Raw genomic sequence first — 22961 nt, 5'->3', positions numbered from 1 at the left:
AGAGAGATAAGTAACTTGCTGAGGTCACACCAGCAGAAGACAGTGGAGGAGTTAGCCTTTGAACATAAGAAATTTAAATCTAGAGCCCCTGCTCTTAATCACAACACAGTTCTAGTTTTAGAGTCCTTGGTAACTTGAACAAGTTTCAAGCCCAGGACCACTGATCTTAAACAAGGAGTATGCTTCACACCTCTAGTAATTTTTAACACTTAAGAAAGGTAATGTGACCAGACAATAACATCCCATTCCTGTCCATGCCACCTTTATCTTCAGGACAGTTGAGGAAATGTATTTGTACTAATGGCTTTCAGCTCTACTGTGCTTATCTGATCAGTGATTCTTAGTTAACCTCTGGTCCCCAACATCTAACTTGTGTCAGTCCATTGTTAATTGTAGTTCAGTGATTCTCAGACTGTGGCTCCTGAACCAGTAGCAACATCATCAACTGGTTACTTGTTAAAGTCCCACTTTTGACCTCACTCCAGATCTGCTGAATCAGAAACTCTGAGGGTGTGAGGTACAACATTGTTGTGTTTCGACAATCCCTGTAGGTAATTATGATGCATGCTAAAGTTTGAGGACTGTTACTGTGTTATACTCTAGGATGTCCATTCAAGAGAAAATTACAAAAATTTTTTTTGCAATACCTGGTATTAACATCAGGGAACAGTTTGGAATCTCAATGTTTAGTCTCTGTTGATGAGTCTTACAGTCCAATTTTAAGGAAATAGCCATGGCTGCCAAGCTAATGAGCATTTTAAAAGGGATTTTTTTTTCTCAGCTTCTCTGAAGTAATTATGCTTTGTAGACACATTTCAGCTTTGCTTTATGACTTTAGTTTATTCCTGAAAACCTTACCTCTAAGTGAAAAGCTTTTAAATCAGAAAACATTCCTGTCAATTTTAATGAAAAAAATTATGTGTTCCCTGGTTATCTAAGATATCAAAATAATTTTCTGATTAAAAAGTATCAGTTGAACAATGAGAAGTTTGTATAAATAAATACTTTGAGAGTAAATAAAAAGTTTGTACTTAAAATGTTATGTAATGATGATTTATTATATTTGCAAAAAGAGGAAGAGAAGATGGTAATGAGAGGTGGCAGAGGAATGCAGAGGAGTTATTGCAAGGGACTGGAGAGTCAGGTAGTAGACTTTAAAGTAGGTAATCTTTGGGAGTTTGTGGTTATCTTATATTTTAAAATAGCTATAGCACACCTGGGCTACCCACTGGATACAGATTAAACACAGCCTCTGTGCTCAAGGAGCCTGGAAAAGGAGTGAGATGCCCCAACAGCTCATTCTGTAAAAAAGAACTAAATGCTTGTTGGAAGTAAATGCTGTATAGAAAAAGACCAAAGGAGTCTTCTAGACCCCTCAGTCTTCAAACTAAACCTTAGAAAAAGATTGGGGTCCTGCCTGGTGGAAGTGGGGACAGGGAGGTCATGTTAAAGAATGGTGGGAGGAAGGCTCAGGACATATGGTCAGGGGACTGGGAGTCTGTTTGGAGCACTTGGAAGAGAGGGAGGGTGTGTAACAGAGACAGCAGTAGGAAAGGGGACACTGGGCTCACCTCAGCCTGCATTCTGTGGGCAACAGGGAGCTACAGGAAGTGTTGAAGAGAGCAGGGCATGTTTTAGGAAGGGTGAAATCAACTGGAAAAATTTATAGTTAAAGCATAGTAAAATACCATTAGGGCAAATTAAAGGTGAAATACAGGGGGTATCTTTGAAACATAGGAGCAGTGCATGCAATCAAAAAAGGAGGAATCAAAGAATGCTACCTCTTCAGTGTTCTTGCTTGGTGTACCTATGCAAAGCAAGACTTTTCTGATTCATCCAAATGTGATACATGATTTATTAATTTGTCCTTTATAATATACTCTGAATAGAAATGATTGTGCCATTGAGAGCAATGAGTGTGTCTGTTAAATATTACTTCTTTTGTTAGGTTTTGAATATGTATTTTTTTAAGTTGTAATACAAAAAAAAAAAAAAAAAGGAAGGGTTTCATTGTTCCACAAGTGGTATTACTTTTCAGGAAACATTATAGCAAAAAACTACTTAATAGTCATGTGAGGCAAGTTTGTGATGAGAAATGGCATGTTTAAGAACAACTATGATAGAAAACTGTGCCTAAAACAGTTTTTTGCTGAAGATCAGTCTTAAAGCTTTTAGATGAGGCAGTTTTTAACTATAAATTTTGTAGTTATCACTAATCTCTTATGTCCCAGAGTTTAAGAGTCCATTTGGTTTATAGCCTTGGCTATTCCAATCTGTATTCAGACTTTGCTTTTTTTCTTTCTCGAATATGAAGTTAGGAGAAAAAAGAAGCCATGTTACCCACATATTGGGGAAGGGGGCATGATTTTATTGTCACTGTTGTTTTTGGTTTAGAAAGAAAAGAGCTAAAGATTTCGGTGTTTTCTTAGATATGTAGAACTCCAAATTCACATATATGATATTTTATAATACCCAATTTATATTTCCTAAGTAGGAATACAGATGATTTACCTCTTGGGAAAAATTAAATGGGAGCAGAGTTTATCTAACTCCACTCTCAGGAATATACCACATAGGAAATAGTATGCAGGATTTTTTTTTTTTTTTTTTTGTCTAGGATGTGAAAGACCTGAAATCGGAGAAAATTTCCCGTTTTACATATTTTTAATAATGAGTGTAATAATTACACTTTCCCCCACCCCTAAACTACACTCATTAAAAAAATTCTTTAACAGGGAGTTCCCGTTGTAGTGCAGGGGAAACGAATCCAACTAGGAACCATGAGATGGCAAGTTCAATCCCTGGCCTCACTCAGTGGGTTAAGGATCTGGCATTGCTGTGGCTGTGGCATAGGCCGGCAGCTGCAGCTCCGCTTAGACCCCTAGCCTGGGAACCTCCATATGCCATGGGTGCAGCCCTAAAAAGACAAAAAGACAAAAAAAAAAATGCTTTAGCAGTGATATTAAAACATTAAATGGAAGTCCCTTCTAGTTAATCACGTATGTTAAGGGATAGAGTTAACATTGTTATGAAGTTTTGTTTTGTTTTGTTTTTTTCTTTTTTAAGTTTGTTAGATTAATTTCCTTCCCTCCTTCATCTAGGGAACATAGTGCATTTAAAATTGGCATTTCCATAACTGTATGACTAGGATGTACTGAGAAGATTCTCATGGCCTGGCATTCCTGCAAAGATCATAATGCTTGACCCATGGATATCCTCTTTTTAAAAGAGTTAAAGTCTGATGATAATTAATAAGTAAAACTTTATATTGGTCATAGTTGTTGCTGTTGTTTTTATAAAATGTGACAAGTATAGAAATGGTCGGTAGTAGAATGGTTATACTTATTTGCTCCACATATAAAATCTGTACTTCAGAGACCCAGATCTGCAGTTCATGGAGAAGAAAGCTCCTCATCGAATTTTGAGAGAATTGTCAGCAGTTTATAAATTTGGCAAGATAGAAATAACTGTTTTTCAAAAAGTTCATGATAGAGTATACTTTGGGTCCAAATAAAGAATTGTTTCTGAGATAGTGGTAACAAGATTTGGAACCAGGACTACTTCATATGTTTGTGTACTCTGTGCCCTACCCCAGGAGAACAAAGGGAAGCAAAGATCCTGCCCACGCTCCAAGTTTCCCAAGCCAGTGTTCTGGCACAGGGCTGCCCAGAGGAAGAGAGCTTTTTTGTAATTTGTCCATCCAGTAGGAACACGTTGCAGTTAGCCTGGAAAGGGGCATCTTTTTGCAGTTGACTCAAAGGCATCATATATGCTAGCTGAGCCTTTTTGGAATCCTACAACTTGGAATAGCTTCTTTGTTGTTTGTTTGTTTGTTTTGGTCATGCCCACGTCATATAGAAGTTCTCTGGCTGGGGAGTGAAGCCATGTACAGCGCTGATGACACTGGATCCTTAACCCACTGAGCCACCAGGGAACTCAGGATAATTTTTATCAGTGTTGTCAGTAAAAGATCTTCTCTGGGGTCATTTGATGGTTAAATGTTATTACATATTGCCTAAAGAACCTGAGGTTTATAAAACATAGGACTACTGCCATAGTACTATAAATTCAGAAATAGCACGGCTGAAACTGGGCAGAAATGCAGACTTCTTCAAGTCTTTTTACAAGAGCCTGTACTTGTGGCCAGTTGTTCAGACTGATGACCTTCCATCCTGATATTATGTGTAGTCTGATGTTAAAAATTCATTGAGAACAAAGCTATATAAGACATTTTAAGCTAGTCAGTTTGAAAGAGAATAAGTCTTTTTATACAGAGAATATTGGGCTGGAAGTTAGGAAACCTGTACTCTCCCTCTTCCTACCCCACTAATTCACCCTTGCCTAGTACAAGTTAACCTTTCTGGCCCTCAGTTTCCATATCTGTAAAACAAAAGAAGTGCATCAAATGTAAGGTCTTTTTCAGTTCTAACATTCTGTGACTTCAGAAAAATCAAAATGTTTTCTAGCCAGATCCTAAAGTGCTGTTAAATACATTGATAAAGAAACATGCTGTTTTAAGTCATATAAACCAAGTGATGGTTTTTTCATACTCATTCTTGTTTTTCAGAAACTCTGTGAAGGCATATTTAAAGTCCTTTTAAAGGACATCCCAACAACATGTCAAGTGTCCTGCCTGGAAGTTCTCCGCATTCTCTCCAGAGACAAAAAGGTTTTAGTTCCTGTAACAACCAAGGAAAATATGCAGATACTACTGCGACTAGCCAAGCTAAATGAGTCGGATGATTCTTTGGAGAAGGTGTCAGAGTTCCCAGTTATTGTGGAGTCATTAAAATGTCTGTGTAACATAGTGTTCAACAGTCAAATGGCACAGCAGCTCAGCCTGGAACTTAACCTTGCTGCAAAGCTCTGTAACCTCCTGAGAAAGTGCAAGGACCGAAAGTTTATCAATGACATTAAGTGCTTTGACTTGCGCTTGCTCTTCCTCTTGTCACTTTTGCACACCGACATCAGGTCACAATTGCGCTATGAGCTCCAGGGACTGCCGCTGCTAACCCAGATCTTGGAAAGTGCCTTTAGCATCAAGTGGACCGATGAATATGAGTCGGCCATAGACCATAATGGACCTCCTCTCTCACCTCAGGAGACAGACTGTGCCATTGAGGCCCTGAAAGCTCTCTTCAATGTGACGGTAGACAGTTGGAAGGTGCATAAAGAGGTAAGGTTGAGAAGAGTATTCTTACCTGGAATGTCCTTGGTTTGGAGTGTCTCTAGAGCTGCCTGCAAGAGAGGAATGCTAAGTTGGGAAATGGAAAAAGTTTCCAATTCCCTCGTTAATCAGTCGTATGACTCAAGATACATTTCCTAACCATTATAACTCTTATTCTTTCCATTTGTGTAACACTTAGCAGAAGAATAGGGTGAAGATGGACTACTGTTTTGAAAGATGCCAAATATAGTTCCTTTTCTTTTCCTTTTTTTTTTTTTAGGCCTGCACTGGTGTCGTATGGAAGTTCCCAGGCTAGGGGTTGAATCAGTAGCTGCCAGCCTACGCCACAGCCACAGCAACTCAGAATCTGAGCTGCGTCTGTGACCTACGCCACAGCTCACAGCAACAAACGGAGCTTTAGCCCACTGATCGGGGCCAGGGATGGAACCCGAATCCTCAAGGATACTAGTTGGGTTCATTACCGCTGAGCCACAATGGGAACTCCGTAGTTCCTTTTCTGAGTTGTACAGTCATGTGTCCTTTTTTTTTTTAAATGCATCTTTGAGGAACAAGCTTTAAATGTAAGATTTGAAAGAAAATAAAACAGTGTGGTTCATAAAGGTAAAGGTATTTCCAATGCCTGCAATCTTTTTTTTTTTTTTTTTTTTTTTTTTTTTTTTTTAAGGGCCACACCCACAGCATATGGAGGTTCCCAGTGTAGAGGTCCAATAGGAGTTACAGATTCCGGCCACCACAGCTCCCAGCAATGCTGGATCCTTAACCTACTAAGCAAGACGAGGATCGAACCCGCAACTTTAATGGTTCCTAGTTGGATTTGTTTCCACTGTGCTATGATGGGAACTCCAATGCCTGCAATCTTAAAGAAACATTAAGATATTTAGGCTAGTTGAACTTGACCAGTTAGAACTGATGTCTGCTCAGAAGAGTAAAAGACTGTGTTTATCACCTAGCATCCTGATCTCTTAACTTGTTACTCTGTATTGTTGGTGTAATGTAGTTAATAGTTGTTGTTAGAAATAGAGGATTACAACTAGATATCCATGCTTATACACAGTCCTAGAAAACAAGTATAATTACACCAGAATATGGGAAAGGTTATTTTAAACCACTTGATTTATTTCTAGACTATGATCCTTTTCTGTGGTTTGGACCTTTCAGCAACCCAGAGTAAGGCAGATTTGATAGTTTATATTTGAGTACCCGCAAGAACAATGTGCTAAACAAGAAACTTATTTTAAGGAAGTCAACAATTTTAAGTGAAGTGGACATAAAGTTTTTCCCTTGCTTTTAGAATCTTAGCATTTCACATTTACCCTTTCTCTTTAACCTTAAATAACTCACAAAAAAAAAAAAAAAGAAAGAAAGAAAGAAAGAAAAGAAGTATTTTGGTGCCAGAGCAAATTTTCTTTTCTAACAATTGACTTTAGGACTTAGGCTAACATTTTGCTGTATCCATTTGAAGCAGTTCTCACCATGAATAAAGATCTGTTTTTGCCAACAGCCTACTTTGAAAGGATTATCTCAGTGCAGTACCATAGTAGGAATATGCAGGCATCTGAGTTTTAAAGTGCAAATAGGTCTGTATTTTGAAACCAAATATTTGAAGATCAGTCCTAACAGCTGTTTTAGATGACTGTAGTATGGTCAGTTTTTCCTGGGACTTGGCAGAAAAATATGTGGAAGGGCCACATGCTCCATTTATGCTTTGAAACCAAATATTTGGAAGTATTTAAAATGTTATGTCTCTGTGCTTATTTGGTACCTTCTATGGTTATTTTTCTTACACTGTTTGTTTTGGTGTTTTTAAGTTCTCCATTTAATTGCAGTAACTCTTCTGAGACTGTTGGTTTGCCATTGTTGGAGTCCCTATTATTTAAATTGTGCCCAAAATAGTAGTTCACACTGTTCAGATTCCTGGCAGAAAGGGTTTATAATTCAGTGGCTATACATCAACATATGTGTGGGATGATGTATGCTAAATATTAGTATATTGAGATTAGCCGTCATTAGTATGCTTCAATTATAATTCATAACAGGACTGGAAGAAGCTTTAGAAAATGAAGTGGCAGATACTTAGTCTGTATTATAGAATGTTTATTTTCCAAAGGATACATGATAGAGGATCAGTAGTCCTGAAGTAGGCATCGCAGCAGACCTCTGTGAATAATGAATCAGTTGATACAGCCTATTTAAAAATGTGCCTAGTTAATATGACTCTGGACTATTATTAAAGTTATCAGAAATCGTAAACGGTATTGAAAACAGGACCCTGCCAACCCATTTAGGTAAGAGTGTGGGAAATGTTATTTTAAACCACTTGAGTCTCCATGAGTCTCTAAATTCATATTTTAGCAAGAATTTAATCAATCAGTCAGCAAATATTTATGAATAATCACCAGGTATCACACTAGGCATTGTGTAAGATATTGGCAAATAATACACATAGTCTCTGTACACTTCAGTTTTGTTGGTGAGACAGGTAGTAAATAAATATATAAATCAGATTGTGTTAAGTGCTAGGAGAAACAGTACAATGATTGAGAACACTTAGTATAGTCAAAGACCTCTAAAAGTCTCTCCTGAGATTTGAAGACTGAGATGATTCAGCCACTTGAAGAATAGGAGGATGGAACATTTGTCAGAAATTGAATAGCATGTGAAAAGACACAGAAATCAGAGCAGAAAATACTTTTTATTGAGGTACCCACAACTTAACATAAAGAAAATCTATAGTAAGGTTCTAAAGCAACTTGCCAGTAAGAGTCCATTTACCTGAATTTTAATATCTCCTTGATTGTCAGATTAAAGACAACTTTCTCCAGTTGAATAAGGACCTAAAGAATTATTAATACTTTTGTTGGAGTTCCTGTTGTGGTGCAGCGGAAAGGAATCCGACTGGGAACCATGAGGTTGCGGGTTTGATCCCTTTCTTTGCTCAGTGGGTTAAGGATCCAGCGTTGTCAGCTGTGGTGTAGGTCACAGACATGGTTCGGATCTGGTGTTGCTGTGGCTGTGGCGTAGGCCACAGCTGTAGCTCTGAGTGACCCCTAACCTAAGAACCTCCATATGCTGTGGGTATGGCACTGAAGAAAAAATAAAATTATTAATACTTTAAAATACTATCTGTAATAAAGGGATAAGAAAGTTTACTGCACAGAAGAAACCAACGTTAAAGTGTAGATTTAAAAATAATATTTTCCTTATGAAAATAATCCATGCTAAATAATACTGTAGAAGATCTAAGGAAAAAAAGTATATAAGCAATAAGAAAATACAAATTATCTATTAAAACCAATCAAAGATAAGCCCTGTTTGCATTTTGATGTATATCTTTAACCATTCTTCACTGTATAATATATAAATGTATGTGTGTGTGTGTATATATATATCTATATTTTTTTTTTACAAAAATGCAGTCATTTTGTCATCTTACTCTTTTTTCTCACAATATTGTTCCTAAAGAGTAGTGGTTTACAAAATGTGTCCCTTGAATCCATAAAATTTCTAGGAATTATCTTGGAGGATGAGTAGATAGTGCTTCATTCCCCACTTACTTTAAAAAAGAGCACCTTTGTTCCTGTAGCTATTGCTGTTTTTCTTTAAATTTAGGTTGAAACTAGATTTCTTTTAGGATATAAAAAGAGTTCTGCAACCAAAAAAAATATATTAACAACCACTTTCTTCTCATATTTGTTAAAGATAATAAATCTTTATGAGAGAATACTCAGCACTTGAGTATTCCTTCAATAAGGATTTACCTACCTTAAACAAACCTCTTATATATAAGCATTTGGACTATTTGTAATTGTTTGCTATTTTATTTTATATATATATATTTTTTTTGTCTTTTTAGGGCCGCACCCACAGCATATGGAGGTTGCCAGGCTAGGGTTCGAATCAGAGCTACAGCTGCCAGCCTGCGCCACAGCCACAGCAACGCCAGATCTGAGCTGCATCTGTGACCTACACCACAACTCAGGGCAATGCCAGATCCTTAACCCAGTGAGCAAGGCCAGGATAGAACATGCATCCTCGTGGATGCTAGGCAGATTCGTTTCCACTGAGCCACGATGGGAACTCCTACTATTTTAAAAAGTAATACAGTGAATTTTCTTGTAAAATCTTTATAGATAAATTCCTGAAAATTTTGGACCAAAGGATTTTTCAAAACTTAAGGGTTTTTTTTTTTGTATGTATTGCTTGTATTTATATGTACTGCCAAGTTGGCTTTCAGAAGAATAGTGCTAGTTTATGCCTTTCAAACCCTGGGCATTTCACTTTTTAAAATCTTTACGTTTTTCACAACTGAATTGTAACAAAATGCAGATGTTCAGTTTTGGTTTTAGCTGTATCAGTAGGTATTTTTATGACCTTTACAATTCACAAAAAAACCCAGAAAATTAGGTATTTCTTAAGGTTTAGCAAGGTAGTGCCATTTGTTGTTTGTTTTAGGTTCATACCTCAGTGTTAAATCCCTGCCTGGAAGCTGATGCCATCAGCAGATTAATTTGGAGATTCCTTTCCATTCAGTAGGACATGTAGCTAACCTTATTTCCACGTGTGATATCAGTCTTTCCCCCTCCCTCTTCCCTTCCTCCCTGTCTCTTTCTCTCCCTTTCCTGAAAATAGTACGTTTAAGAAAGTTAGGAGCTCCCTGGTTATTTCTACATGCTGTGGGAATGGCAAAAAACAGAAAAAGAAAAGAAAGTCAAATGATTGCTTTAATAGGACCTGAAGTCAATTCGAGAAAAGTGCATCAAAATGGTTTTGATGGAGTTCCTGTCGTGGCTCAGTGGTTAACGAACCTGACTAGCATCCATGAGGACTGGGGTTCGATCCCTGGCCTCGCTCAGTGGGTTAAGGATCCGGTGTTGCTGTGCGCTGTGGTGTAGGTTGCAGATTTGGCTGGGATCCTGCGAGAATCCTGCCACAGATGAAGCTCAGATCCTGTGTTGCTGTGGCCCTGGTGTAGAGTGGCAGCTACAGCTCTGATTGGATCCCTAGCCCGGGAACCTCCATATGCCGCAGGTGCGACCCTAAAATGAGAGAAAGACAAAAAAAAAAAAAAAAAAAAAAAAAGGAAGGTCTCGTCTTTCCCCTGCCTTTTTTTTTTTTTTTTGTCTTTTTAGGGCTGCACCTGTGGCATGTGGCAGTTCCCAGGCTAGAGGTTAAATTTGGAGCTATAGCCACAGCATCGTAGGATCTGAACTTCATCTGTGACCTATGCCATAGCTAACAGCAACGCTGGATCCTTAACCCACTGAGCAAGGCCAGGGATCAAACTCTTGTCCTCACGGATACTAGTTGGGTTCATTACTGCTGAGCCACAACGGAAATTCCCTTCTGCTTTTATACTTGTTAAATTGCTCTGTTGATGGAGGAAAGCATTGTTATTGTGAGATCCCTTACTTAGCACATGTTCCCTTCTGCAGTACTTCCTAGGATCCAGAATTGTCACTGCTGTGGCATGGGTTTGCTCCCTGGCCTGGGAACTTCATATGCCACAGGCATGGCCAAAAATAAAAGATAGAGTTTCAAGCTATACCATGTTTTTTTGCTGAATCACTTTTTTTCAGCAAACATTCATTGAGTGCTCAATATATGCAAAGTTCTGTGTTAGGCATACAACATGCAATATAAAGCTTCTCTGCCCTCAAAGAACTAATAGTCTAATAGGAAAATCAGACATGTAAACAGGTAGATATACAACTGTTTGTTACATCATTTACTATTCTTTTTATTTTCTATGTATTTCAAAATAAAAAAAAAATCACTTCAGCAACGCACAGATACTTCAAATGCCATATATTCTAGATCTTTGGGGGTGTGTCAGACCTCATGGCATAGTCTTTCTGCTAAGGAGCATACCTAGCACATAGTAGGTTTTCTGTGAATTTTTTTATGAAAAATAAAATGTAATACATTTTATAGCATAAATATAAATAGCCCAAAGTTGTAGCATAAATATAAATAGCTCAAAGTTGAGGGAGGAAGGAAAGTTTATGATACCTTTAAAATTTTCAAGACTATTAAGGAATTCTCTAGAAGTCTAAAACATTTAATAACATCGTTTAGAGAACAAATTCTAGCTTTTTGGAGATATAGCACACTGCCTATTTTATACCATTTACAGCTGTTTTTGGTAAGTTAATTCAAAAACATTTGTTTCTTTATGCCCATCACCATGTTAGATGCAAAAGATACGGAGGTTAAAATACTTAACCTTTGCCTGTAAAGAGATAGAGATCTTTGAACATATGCAATTTAGTAGGACAAATAACTGCAAAAAGCGTAGGGTAAAACATAGAGTGAAATACTACCTGAGATTTAATTGTATTTCCAGGTAAGAGTGCATGTGCATTTGTGCTTCACTTTTTTGTAAAACTGAAATTGAATTTTCGTAGCACAAGTTTTGTAAACCTTGTTGAAGTAATTAGAGCTACCCTAGGATAACAAAACCAGATTAACACTCTGATGTGAAGTATTCTCCTTTCAGACTTTCTCTCAGGCATTGATTAGATCAGTTGAAGCTTTGAATGAAAAGGTGTGAGGATATTGATACCTTTACCAAACAAAAATGAAAATCCTGCCCAGGTTGCACAGGAGAAAAAAAGCAATGGTACAGGAGTGGAATCTGCAAATAAGATCTGAAGCCTGTATTAAGAAGATTCCCCAAGAGTTTCATGTATTTTTTACCTCTCAATGTTATCTCATTTTGATTTCCACTGTCACAACAAGCCTGCATGCTTTCTCTTTCTTCTTCCTCTTTTTGTCTTAGGGATTTTTTTCCTTCTCAACCTTTGGAGATAGTAGGATATCAAACCTAAGCTCACAAAGAAGTAAATGACAGTTGTAAAAACTGTGTTTGTATGCTGTTTTATAGAGAACAATTACATTTAATCCTTCCAGCATCTGTGTGAGATAGGAAGAGCATTAACCCCTTTTGACAAGTGAGAATACTAAAGATCAAAGAGTTTGATTTATTTATATAAAATTACCTAGCAGAATAACCAATAGTAGGAAGTAGAGTCCGCTCTAACCTTTGTTAAGTAAGACTTCTTAAATGATAGCTCTCGTTCAACAAATATTTATAGAAATATAGACTAATAGAAATAGAGAGTCTAGAAGTAAACTTACACATACAGACAACTGATTTATGATACAGGTAAGGTTGAAGTGCAGTGGGGAAAAGTGGAAATTTTTAAATAAGTTGATAGTGAATTTAAATTGCTACCTTATATGATACAGAAAAAATTAATTTGAGATAGATAAGAGACTTAAAAGTAAAAGGTAAAATAACAAAGCTTTTGGAAGAAAACAGAAGGTTGTCTTGATGACTTTAAATAAGTCAAATGTTTCTTAAATATGCAGAGATTTTCAATATTTTTAATGATTTTTATTTTTCCATTATAGTTGGTATAGAGTGTTCTGTCAGTTTTCTACTGTACACCAAAGTTGACCAGTCACACACATATATACGTTCTTTTTCTCTCATTAGCAAAGATTTTTAAAACAGGACAAAATAAAGATAAAACTATAAAAAGATTGGGAAAATAGTCTTCATTAAAATGAGTTCACTAAGAGGAGAAAGTAAAAAAGCAGGCCAACAAATGGAAAAAGATACTTGTGTCACATATGTTTAATAAAGGACTCTACCTAGAATACATTAAAAAGTCCTACAGATGTCAGTCAGCCCTATAAAAAATATGCAAAAAGTTTGAACAGGCACTTCATAAAAGAGCTATCCAAATGATCAATAAAGATAAAAGATGTTCAACTTTATTAGTCATCAGGAAAACTTATAATAAACTTCTGCACACCCACAAGAATGATAAATTTAAAAAGCTGACGAAGAGTTCCTGTCATGGCTCAGAGGAAACAAATCTGACTAGCATCAATGAGGATGCAGGTTCGATCCCTGGCCTCAGTGGGTTAAGGATCCGGCGTTGCCATGAGCTGTGGTGTAGGTCACAGACACGGCTCAGATCCCGTGTTGCTATGGCCATGGTGTAGGCTGGCAGCTACAGCTTCAATTTGACCAAGCTCCATATGCTGTGGGTGCAACCCTAAAAAGACCAAAAAATTAAAAATAAAAAGCTGATGATGCCAAGTGTTGATGCATCTGTAGAGTAATTAGTGAGAGTATTAGCTGGTATAAACACTTTGAAACACTGTTTGACAGTACTTTTTAAACATTTGCCCTATGTATATGCCCTATGACCCAGCATACCAAATGACCTGTAAGCAAGTTTGTTCATGGCAGCCCTCTTCAGTATAGCCCCAAACTAGAAACAACCTAAGTGTCCATCAAGAGTAGGATGGGTAAGTGAATTGTAATATACTCGTTGTACTCAGCAGTGCTTTCTTAACCTAAATGTCTGATGTACAGCACAGTGATTCAGTTTTATATATATAATTTTCTTCATTATGGTTTATTGCAAGATATTGAATATAGTTCTCTGTGCTATATAGCAGGACCTCGTTGTTTATCTGTTTTATATGTAGTAGTTTGTATCTGCTAATCCCAAACTCCTAATTTATCCCTTCCCACCCCCTTTCCTCTTTAATAACAATAAGTTTGCTTTCTATGTCTGTGAGTCTGTTTCTGTTTCATAAATAAGTTCATTTGTGTCATATTTTAGATTTCACATATAAATGATAGACGGTTTTTATCTTACTCTTTCTGACTTACTCCACTTTATATGATAAGATCTAGGTTCATTCATGTTGCTGCAAAGAGCATAATCTAATTCTTTTATAGCTGAGTAGTATTCCATATCACATCTTCTTTATCTGTTGATGGACATTTAGGTTGCTTCCATGGCTTGGCTATTGTAAATAGTGCTGCTATGAACACTGGGGTACATGTGCCTTTTCTCATTAGAATTTTCTCCAGGTATATGCCAGGAGTGGGATTGCTGAATCGTATGGCAAATATATTTTAGGTTTTTAAGGAAACTTCATACTGTTCTCCATAGTGGCTGCACCAATTTACATCTCCACCAATTAATAGTGGAGAACAGTTCCTGTTTCTCCATACCCTCTCCAGCATTTTTTTTTTTTTTTTTAATGTCTGCACCCATAGCATATGGAAGTTCAAATTGGAGCTATAGCTGCCAGCCTGCGACGTGGGATCTGAACCTTGTCTGCAACTTACACCACAGTTCAGGGCAATACCAGATCCCTGAGCAAGACTGGGATCAAACCTATGTCTCATGGATACTAGTCAGGTTCATTACCGCTGAGCCACAATGGGAACTCCCTCCAGCATTTGTTTTTTTTTTTTTTTTTTTTTTTGTCTTTTTTTGTTGTTGTTGTTGTTGTTGTTGCTATTTCTTAGGCCGCTCCCGCGGCATATGGAGGTTCCCAGGCTAGGTGTCTAATCGGAGCTGTAGCCACCGGCCTACACCAGAGCCACAGCAACGCCAGATCCGAGCCGCGTCTGCAACCTACACCACAGCTCACGGCAACGCCGGATCGTTAACCCACTGAGCAAGGGCAGGGACCAAACCCGCAACCTCATGGTTCCTAGTCGGATTCGTTAACCACTGCGCCACGACGGGAACTCCCCAGCATTTGTTTTTTATAGACTTTTTAATGATGGCTCTTCTAACTCATGTGAGGTAGTACCTCTTTGTAGTTTTTATTTGTATTTCTCTGGTAATTAGCAATGTTGAGCATTTTTTCATGTGCCTGTTGGCCATCTGACTGTCATCTTTGGAGAAATTCCTCTTTAGGTCCTCTGCCCATTTTTTGATTGGGTTGGTCGTTTGTTTGTTTTTGTTATCCATTTGTTTGAGTTTGTGTATTTTGGAAATCAAGCCTTTGTTAGTTACATCATTTGCAAATATTTTCTGCCAGTCTGTAGCTTGTGTTTTTGTTTTGTGTATGGTTTTATTTGCTGTACAAAAGCTTATGCTTATCATTTACATTAAAAATTATCACACACTTATTAAACACATGCCCTCTAAACTTGTGAAAGTATTAAATAAATGGATAGAACAATGCATATGCAAATATATAAACAAGTATTCAATTACAGGTTATGATTTCCTGAAAGAATCACATAGAGATATAATGATAGAAAATAATGAAGGAACAAGTCTACTTAGATAAAGAGGTCAAAGAAGAGGCCTCTCTGAGAAGATATTTTAGTTGAGACCTGGAGGATTAAAAGGAATCAGTTATACCAAGAATAGAAGCAAAGAATCCAGGGACTTCAGTAGTTATTTTCAGTAGAGAAATAGAATTTAGTGGATTTACAGCAAAAGAGGACGTGCAGACATAAGGTACAACTTGGGAACTGATGTCATGAAAACAGACAGGAGGAAAGAAGTAGGATTTTCATTTCCAGTTGTAAATAATGGAAAAACCAAAATGGACAGTTTTACAAGAGGCTTGTCAACATCAGCATGAGAGAATGATTATGATATTTAGAATAAAGGAAAATCTAGTTTAAAAGGAAGTACATTCCTAGTTAATTATCAAAACCAAGGAAGATACAATCTTTTTTTTTTTTTTTTTTTTTTCTTTTTTGCCTTTTTGCCATTTCTAGGACCACTCCCGCGGCACATGCATGTTCCCAGGCTAGGGGTCTAATCAGAATATAGGATACATATGCATAATATGTGAATATATTTCACTTTACATAGACTTGAAATCAATTCTATATACTAAAAGCTTTAAAATTTTTAATAGCTTTTGAAGTAATTGGAACTTCCCTGAAATATAACATATCCAGGATCTGATTACAATAGATAATTATCACTAATTTCATGTCTTCATAATTATTAAAAATCTGGAAGAAGTATGACCTTGATGTAGATGGTTAAAGAAATTGTAGTGACCCAAGGTCTCACTTATGAGGAGGTAGACCAAGTGATTATTCAGAGCTTAGCTTATTTCCTATTATTTGCCTTCTCGCTGACTCTCTGTCTCTCTACTACCATTACCAATGAGTAAACACTGGGAAAGTAAGAGATTAACTCAGTTTGCTTGTTTTTTATCACTTACTGGTAGCTTTGGAGAAACTAGGAGCAAGATTTGGGAAAACTGGGAGATTAAGATGATTGATTAAAATGAAGTTGATAGATTATAGATATTATTATTATTTGTCTTTTTAGGGCCACACCCACAGCATATGGAAGTTCCCAGGCTAGGGGTCAAATTGGAGCTGTATGTGCTGGCTTACAGGATCTGAGCCACATCTGCGACCTACACCACAGTTCTCAACACTGCCAGATCCTTAACTTGCTGAGTGGGACCAGGAATTGAATCTGTGTCCTCAAGGATACCAGTCGGGTTTGTTACCACCGAGCCATGACGAGAACTCCAGATTATAGGTATTAATCTGTTGTTTTTGAAAGTTAAGAGGTAAGACATTTTTATTAAGGATGTACTTTTAAAATTCCATGTATCTGGTATATATCTGTTTGAATTTTTATAATGACTCATAAACTGGAACAGTATCCTAAAAGAATAGGCAAAAGAATCTAGACTTTCTGGAAATGGAAAGGATTCCTAGTTGAATTGAATCTTATGATAAATTGAAACAGAATAGGTAATATATGGATGCTGGTCATGTTTCTCTTTGCCTGACATGTCATAAGGGAGTAGCTAGATCACCTTCTGTTTTTGGCCATTTCTGGCAGTGGCTGTAGCTGTTCATATGAGATGACAACTGTTTGCCTAATATTACCTTGGGAATTCTAGAATATCCTGACTTCTGTTATGTATGGCATAGGAATATGTTTTGGGGGTCAGATAAGCCATAGGATGACTCGCAGTGATGTAGTAATGTACCAGACTCCTTCATTAAGGCATTCATTATTCAATCCTCCATTTTTCTCTTCTCTCTTTTATTTGCCATAGAGTGATTCTCATCAGTTTCGTGTCATGGCAGCTGTCCTTCGTCATTGTTTACTAATCGTAGGTCCAACTGAAGATAAAACAGAAGAGCTACACAGGTAGGTAGCCTCTGTATTGATGTATCAATAAAAGATATAATCAGTTCTTCTTGTTTTTATGCATCTAATTTTAATTTCTATAAACACAAGAAAGTGAAAATATTATAGTAAATCAGTAACGGGTAGGTTAGAAATCAATACCATGCCCTGATGAGAAATTTTCATTCTGTCTCCTTTGACTTCGTTATATGGAGCCCCAACAAGAGAAGAGAATTTGGCATTTGCTACACTCAACAATGAAACCCAGGGAGTTACCATGTGGCTCAGTGGGTTAAATCTGGCATTGTTACTGCAGTGGCTCAGGATACTGCCATGGCGAGGGTTTGATCCCTGGCCTGGAAGCTGCCACATGCCACTAGTGCAGCCAAAACAAAAAACAATGAAACCCAGAACAGCAACAATAGCACACAGTTTCTGAATACTGTGTGTGGCATTATGTTAAGTGCTTTGTAAAGATTAACTTCTTTTAACCATCACACCAACCTTATAAGGTAGGTACTGTTTTTCCCTTCCATACGTGATGAAACTGAGACATAGAGAAATCAAGTGATTTCTCTTGATCAACCCATTTAATAAGTGAAAGAGCTTGGGATTGAACCTGATTTAATTACTACATGTAAACTAATATTCTCACTAATTTCACTGTAAGAGTATTTACCAAAAAGTATATCTTAAGCAACATTAATTAAATTTCTAAAACTTATTATAAGAATTGGGTCACAGTCTCAAGTATTAATATATAAAAAATATTTCAAGTTTTGTGACTTGCCTATTAGAGCTCTTTATGAACTGCTATTAAAAGTTATTCTCTGAGAACAACTGAAGAAGTATTAATGCATTTTTTTAGTTCTCTTACTTCTTATTTTGTATCAGATTTTGGTAACAAGACCTCTGGCTTTAACATAAGATTGCTCATAGTGCTTTTTTCTGTAAGAATACAAATGGCATTTTAAACAATTCAAATAAATTCAAATCTGCAAACAAATAACTTTGGCATTAAGTCTGCTTTGCAAATAAATTTAAAATTGGGTACTTCAAATAGTAGAAATTACCTTTTGAGCATTTACAACATTCTCTTTTCCAAAGTATGGCTTAAATGAAACTTTATAGAAACACAACCAGTGTGTAAAATGAAACATACCTTTGCTATTTTTTGATCATATCCATATTATTGTATTTATGATTGGCAGTTTATCACTTGATGTTGTACTGTTTGTTGGTAGGTTATCTTTATGTATGCTGTAAGCCTTCAGAAGATTGTTTTCTCCAAAATTAAAAAATATGGTTTGTTTTTTAGCTGCAGATCAAAGTTCCTTTAATTTTCTTGAGACTATGCCTTTAAAAATAATTGGATTAACTACAATAAATCATATCCTCTAAAAAGATTTTATTAAGCATTTTGTCTCACTAATTTGTTTCATAATCAAGAGATACTGGAAATGGAAATACTAAAACAGAAAGAAAATGGGTTTATAAGCCCAAATATATGTTGATTTTTTTTTTTGAAATTAGATATCACAAGCTAAATGGCATTCATATAAGGATGCAAGAAGGAAGTGTTGTGATGGAAATAGACTAGTCATAAAAACATTGCTAAGGATTTCTCTGAGGAATGAATTTAAATTTTAACACAGTACCCAGTATTTGTCAAAAGAGAGCAGAATGGTGTATAGAGATTTTAAAAATCAGATTTTTTAAAAAAGTGATCAAATGTCTTTATTTTACTTTTTGATGATAATTGCTTTAAATATTTATTTTTCTCAAATAAATTTTAATGATGTTTTTCTCTAAGTTTACTTTTATCTTATAAGATGCTCTGATAAAACATGTTAGCCAAACTGTAAATAAGAAGGGATAATTACTAGAACTGTAGATAAGATTTATGAGTATTTCTAAAAGGTTTAGGAGATTGAGGTTGCTGCTGACATGACAGTTTATCTGGACTGACCCTGCATGTCCCTTTGATCAGAATTAAAGTGATTAGTATCATTTGAGCAGTAATGACTCTAAGCTGATCCATTTAAATGCAGACAAAACTGTACCAACCTCCAAGGGCTATTTAAGAACCTTGCTAGAATTGTAACATATATTAAATTCTGCCCATTTGTAGTAACTTTGAAAACGGTATGTGTATGTATGTAGGTAAGGCATCAATTTCAAAATAATCAGATGTTTCAAAGTAACATCTAATTCTATTTTTAACTGTTATTTTCTAAGTTTTTTTTTTTCTAAGGAAAAATGTAATAAAATAGGTAAACCTAGATAGTGTGGTACATGATTATGCATGTTATCAAACTCTAAGGGTTGTAATAATGATTAAATGAGAAATTAGTAAAGCACTTCATCCCTGGCACTGAATGAGCTCTCAGGAAGTGGCGGAGCTGCTACTGCCACTGTCACAACACTACTGCCCACTGCTACTTCTGTTACTATTATTATAATGAGTATATAGGCTTTTAGATCCAATATTTAGTTCTGAATGTCTTTTTAAAAGTTATTTCTGCAATTTTGGTATTTTGTTTAGAAAGCTATTTCTCTGTTTATATTGTGATGGTATAGTGAAACCTGTTTTCTGTAATCAAAGTTTTTCTCAAGCCAGATGCTTGGCAAGCATGGCAGGAGCCCGTTAAGGTGCTCTAGGAGAAGAGTGTGTAAAAAATGGCTTAGCAGCAGCTTTTTCTGATATTTTGTCTCTAAGACAGAGCCTTTTTTCTCCCAGAGAAATCAAAAGAACATGGACAGAGAGATATAATGAGTTAGCTCACAAAAGACAGCTGACCTTGACATCAACTTTATTTCCACTAAGTAGCACCTAACATAACATTTAAAATCTATTGGTTCTGGAGTTCCCGTTGTGGCTTAGTATCCATGAGGACATGGGTTCGATCCCTGGCCTCGTTCATAACCTGGCTTTGCCGTGAGCTGTAGTATAGGTCACAGACACTGCCCAGATTCCGTGTTGCTGTGGCTATGGCTGTGGTGTGGGCTGGTGGCCACAGCTCCTCTTCAACCCCTAGTCTGGAAACCTCCATATGTTGCAGGTGTGGACCTAAAAAAGACAAAAAAATAAAATTTATTGGTTCTGTTTCATTTCCTTTTGTCTCTACTTATGGTAAAAGATAAATTGTTGGTACGATCTACCTTTTTGGCTCCATTAAAGGACATCCTAATTCTGTTCATCTCTGTTATCTGCCTGAGAGTGTTTTCAGCCCTCTTCTGCATGATCGATAAGCTTATGCATAAACACTTAGCCAAAAAAAAGTTGCATGTGGATGTGGTTGTGGTTTTGTTTTATTTTGTAGAAAAGAGGGAAGATGGGGATGACCTATACACTAGAGAAGAAAGGAGAGGAGAAGACCAGATATGACATAATTTCATTTAGCCTCTCAGTCTAATTTCTTTCACTTAACGCATTGGCATTACCAAGGGTTTTTTTTTGTTTTTTGTTTTTCTTTATTTTTGTACCCAAAAGAGCCAGCATGTATTTTAAAAGTACTTACCTCCTGGCCTTTTCTGTTGTTCTTTGTTGGACCAATTTATTTTATCTCACATACTGATGAGACAGTTTGTACCTAATGACACTTCATTACAGTGCTAAGCATAATGTCTTTTTTCTCCTAGCTTTATTGAGACATAATTAACATTTAACATTATGTACATGTAAGAGGTACATTGTGCTGATTTGACACACGTACATTGCAAAATGTAAATGTAAAAAAAATAAGGATAATGCCTTACACGTGGCAGACTTTTAATAAGTGAAAATTGGATGATTTCATTTTGGTTTATATTTATTAATGGAGCACTTACTATGTGTCAGGCACTGTGTTGAGCTCTAGAGGTAGCAAAGATGAATATAGTACAGTCTTTGTTCTCCAGGGCTCACCAACCAGGGAGTAAAAGAGGCATGTCAATGAATAAGTGCAGTTGTTTTGATAAGTGTTGTGTCAGACATGAACAAGCTTATATAGGTACACAGAAAAAGGAGAGATTGGGGGGGAGGAGAGAACATTTTGGTTTTTGGTTATCATTAAAGCTTTTAGCTCTTTAACTTCATTCTCACTGTGAATAACAATTGTCTAGGTGAGCAAATATTATCTGAACTATAGCTGAGTACGGCTAGGTTCTTGAAGGACTCCACAGATAGTATATGGTCTAGAGGAATGTAGAGTTTAAATGGGGAGGTAAGGCATAAATATTATGAGAAGTTAAATAAAAATCCAAGACAAGAATAGATGTCATGAGATAGTTTTTATGTAGTTGCCAGTGATTTAATTATTCAAATAATAATTCATAGAACAAGTTCACTGATCTAGCATGAGAGGAAAGTCTTCCTCACTTACCATTCTGTGCCTGTTTTCCATCCTCATCCTCTGGTCCCCTGGTGATTTCTTTTTATATGAAACTCTATATAGGTTTCATTTCTTCCCTCTCTATTCTAAAGCCTTGGTTCATCATTTCAGCCTCTCTCTACTCCCTCATTGTTGTATCCTGCCCATCTGCAAGCACCCAACCCCAGATGTGTCAGACCGCCTTCTTCCGGTTCGAAACTCAAGCTGCTCTGTCCTGTGGAAAATTTTTACCTAAGACAGATTGGCCCATCCTCTCCACTGCACGCAGAGGTGTTCTTCAAAAAGCAAATCTCTGCTTAGAAACCTCTCATGGCTCCTTTTCTGTCTTTAAGATTAAGAGCAAACTTCTTTTGTCACTTTGCATTTATTAATGATCCACAGCCTCATTTGGGACACCTCTGTTTTCCTGCACCTACTCCTTTACCAGTACAACTCTGGTTTAAGGCCGTCAGTAACCCATCTGGCTATAACATATATCTCATCATGGCAGTCCCCTGTAAAATCCCTTTAGGACACTAGACACACATATACGTACCCTTCTGGTCTTGGTTCCCAGGCTAGGGATGGAATTGGAGCTGTAGCTGCCCGGCCTACGCCAGAGCCACAGCAACGTGGGATCTGAGCCACGTCTGCAGCCTACCACAGCTCACGGCAACGCCAGGGATTGAACCCACAACCTCATGGTTCCTAGTTGGATTCGTTAACCACTAAGCCACGACAGAAACTCCATAACCTTCTGGTCTTAATGCCTACTAAGTCCCTGTCCTTTAGAGGCTTTGTCCTTTACTTTAAACTTAGGGGCCTGTTTTCATTTCCTCATAGGTACCATATTCTCTCATTCTTCCAGATATTTATTGTTGCCTCTTATAGTACAGTATGTTTTCTGTTCAAAAGCCCCTTGATAGTTGCCATTTGCTGTGTACCAGGCAGTGTTTTGCATTTAATCCTCACATCAACTTGATGGGATAAATTTATTTCCCTTTACTTTAGAGATAAGGACACTAAGGCCTAGAAGAGGTCATGTAATTTGCCCAATGCACACTTTTACTGAGACAACCTAGAATTCAACCTATTGCTCTGCAAGTTATGTTATGCTGCCTATTCTTAGGAAAAGGAGCTTTTTTTGCTTATTTTGTATACTTAGCACCTAGTACAAGGCATAGTAAATATTTGCTGAGAATGAAGTAAAGTTTGAGCTAATCATCAAGAATGAGCCCATTCTAAGCAGGAGAAAACATGGACAAATACAGAAACGAAAATATGTCTACAGCACATGCAGAGAATAAAAAGCAGGTCACTGTGAGTTTATACTTCTCCACTGGCCCCAGTCTCCTCTTGCCCTGTGCAACAAACCTCCTCTAAAGGCCAACTATCTGATTCTTACACTATTCTCTCTTAAATCCAGTCTACTCAGGCATTTTAGTCCCACTACTCCACCAGAATGGCTGCTATTAA

General features: G+C 36.9%; 1 protein-coding gene across 11 annotated transcripts in view; it reads left to right on the top strand.

Annotated features, from left to right (window-relative positions):
* Positions 1–22961, top strand: part of RIC8B (RIC8 guanine nucleotide exchange factor B) — a 111311-nt gene that overhangs the window by 30769 nt on the left and 57581 nt on the right. For all 11 annotated transcript variants that reach the window (XR_001303487.3, XR_001303486.3, XR_014803101.1 and 8 more), the window contains exons 3-4: positions 4568–5176; positions 17060–17154. Coding sequence is in view for 4 of the 11 variants with exons in the window: in XM_084955489.1 (XP_084811615.1) it covers positions 4568–5176; positions 17060–17154 (704 nt within the window). In the remaining 7 variants the exon portion in view is untranslated. The remainder of the gene's footprint in view (positions 1–4567; positions 5177–17059; positions 17155–22961) is intronic.

This window comes from Sus scrofa, chromosome 5 (assembly GCF_054392235.1).
Source record: "Sus scrofa isolate SSC_HxYL_T2T_F1_AM1 chromosome 5, Sscrofa_HxYL_maternal_Yorkshire_Landrace_v2.0, whole genome shotgun sequence".
Taxonomy (NCBI): domain Eukaryota; kingdom Metazoa; phylum Chordata; class Mammalia; order Artiodactyla; family Suidae; genus Sus; species Sus scrofa.
The sequence above is the reverse complement of the archived record's forward strand: the minus strand, read 5'-3'. Positions and strand labels throughout refer to the sequence as shown.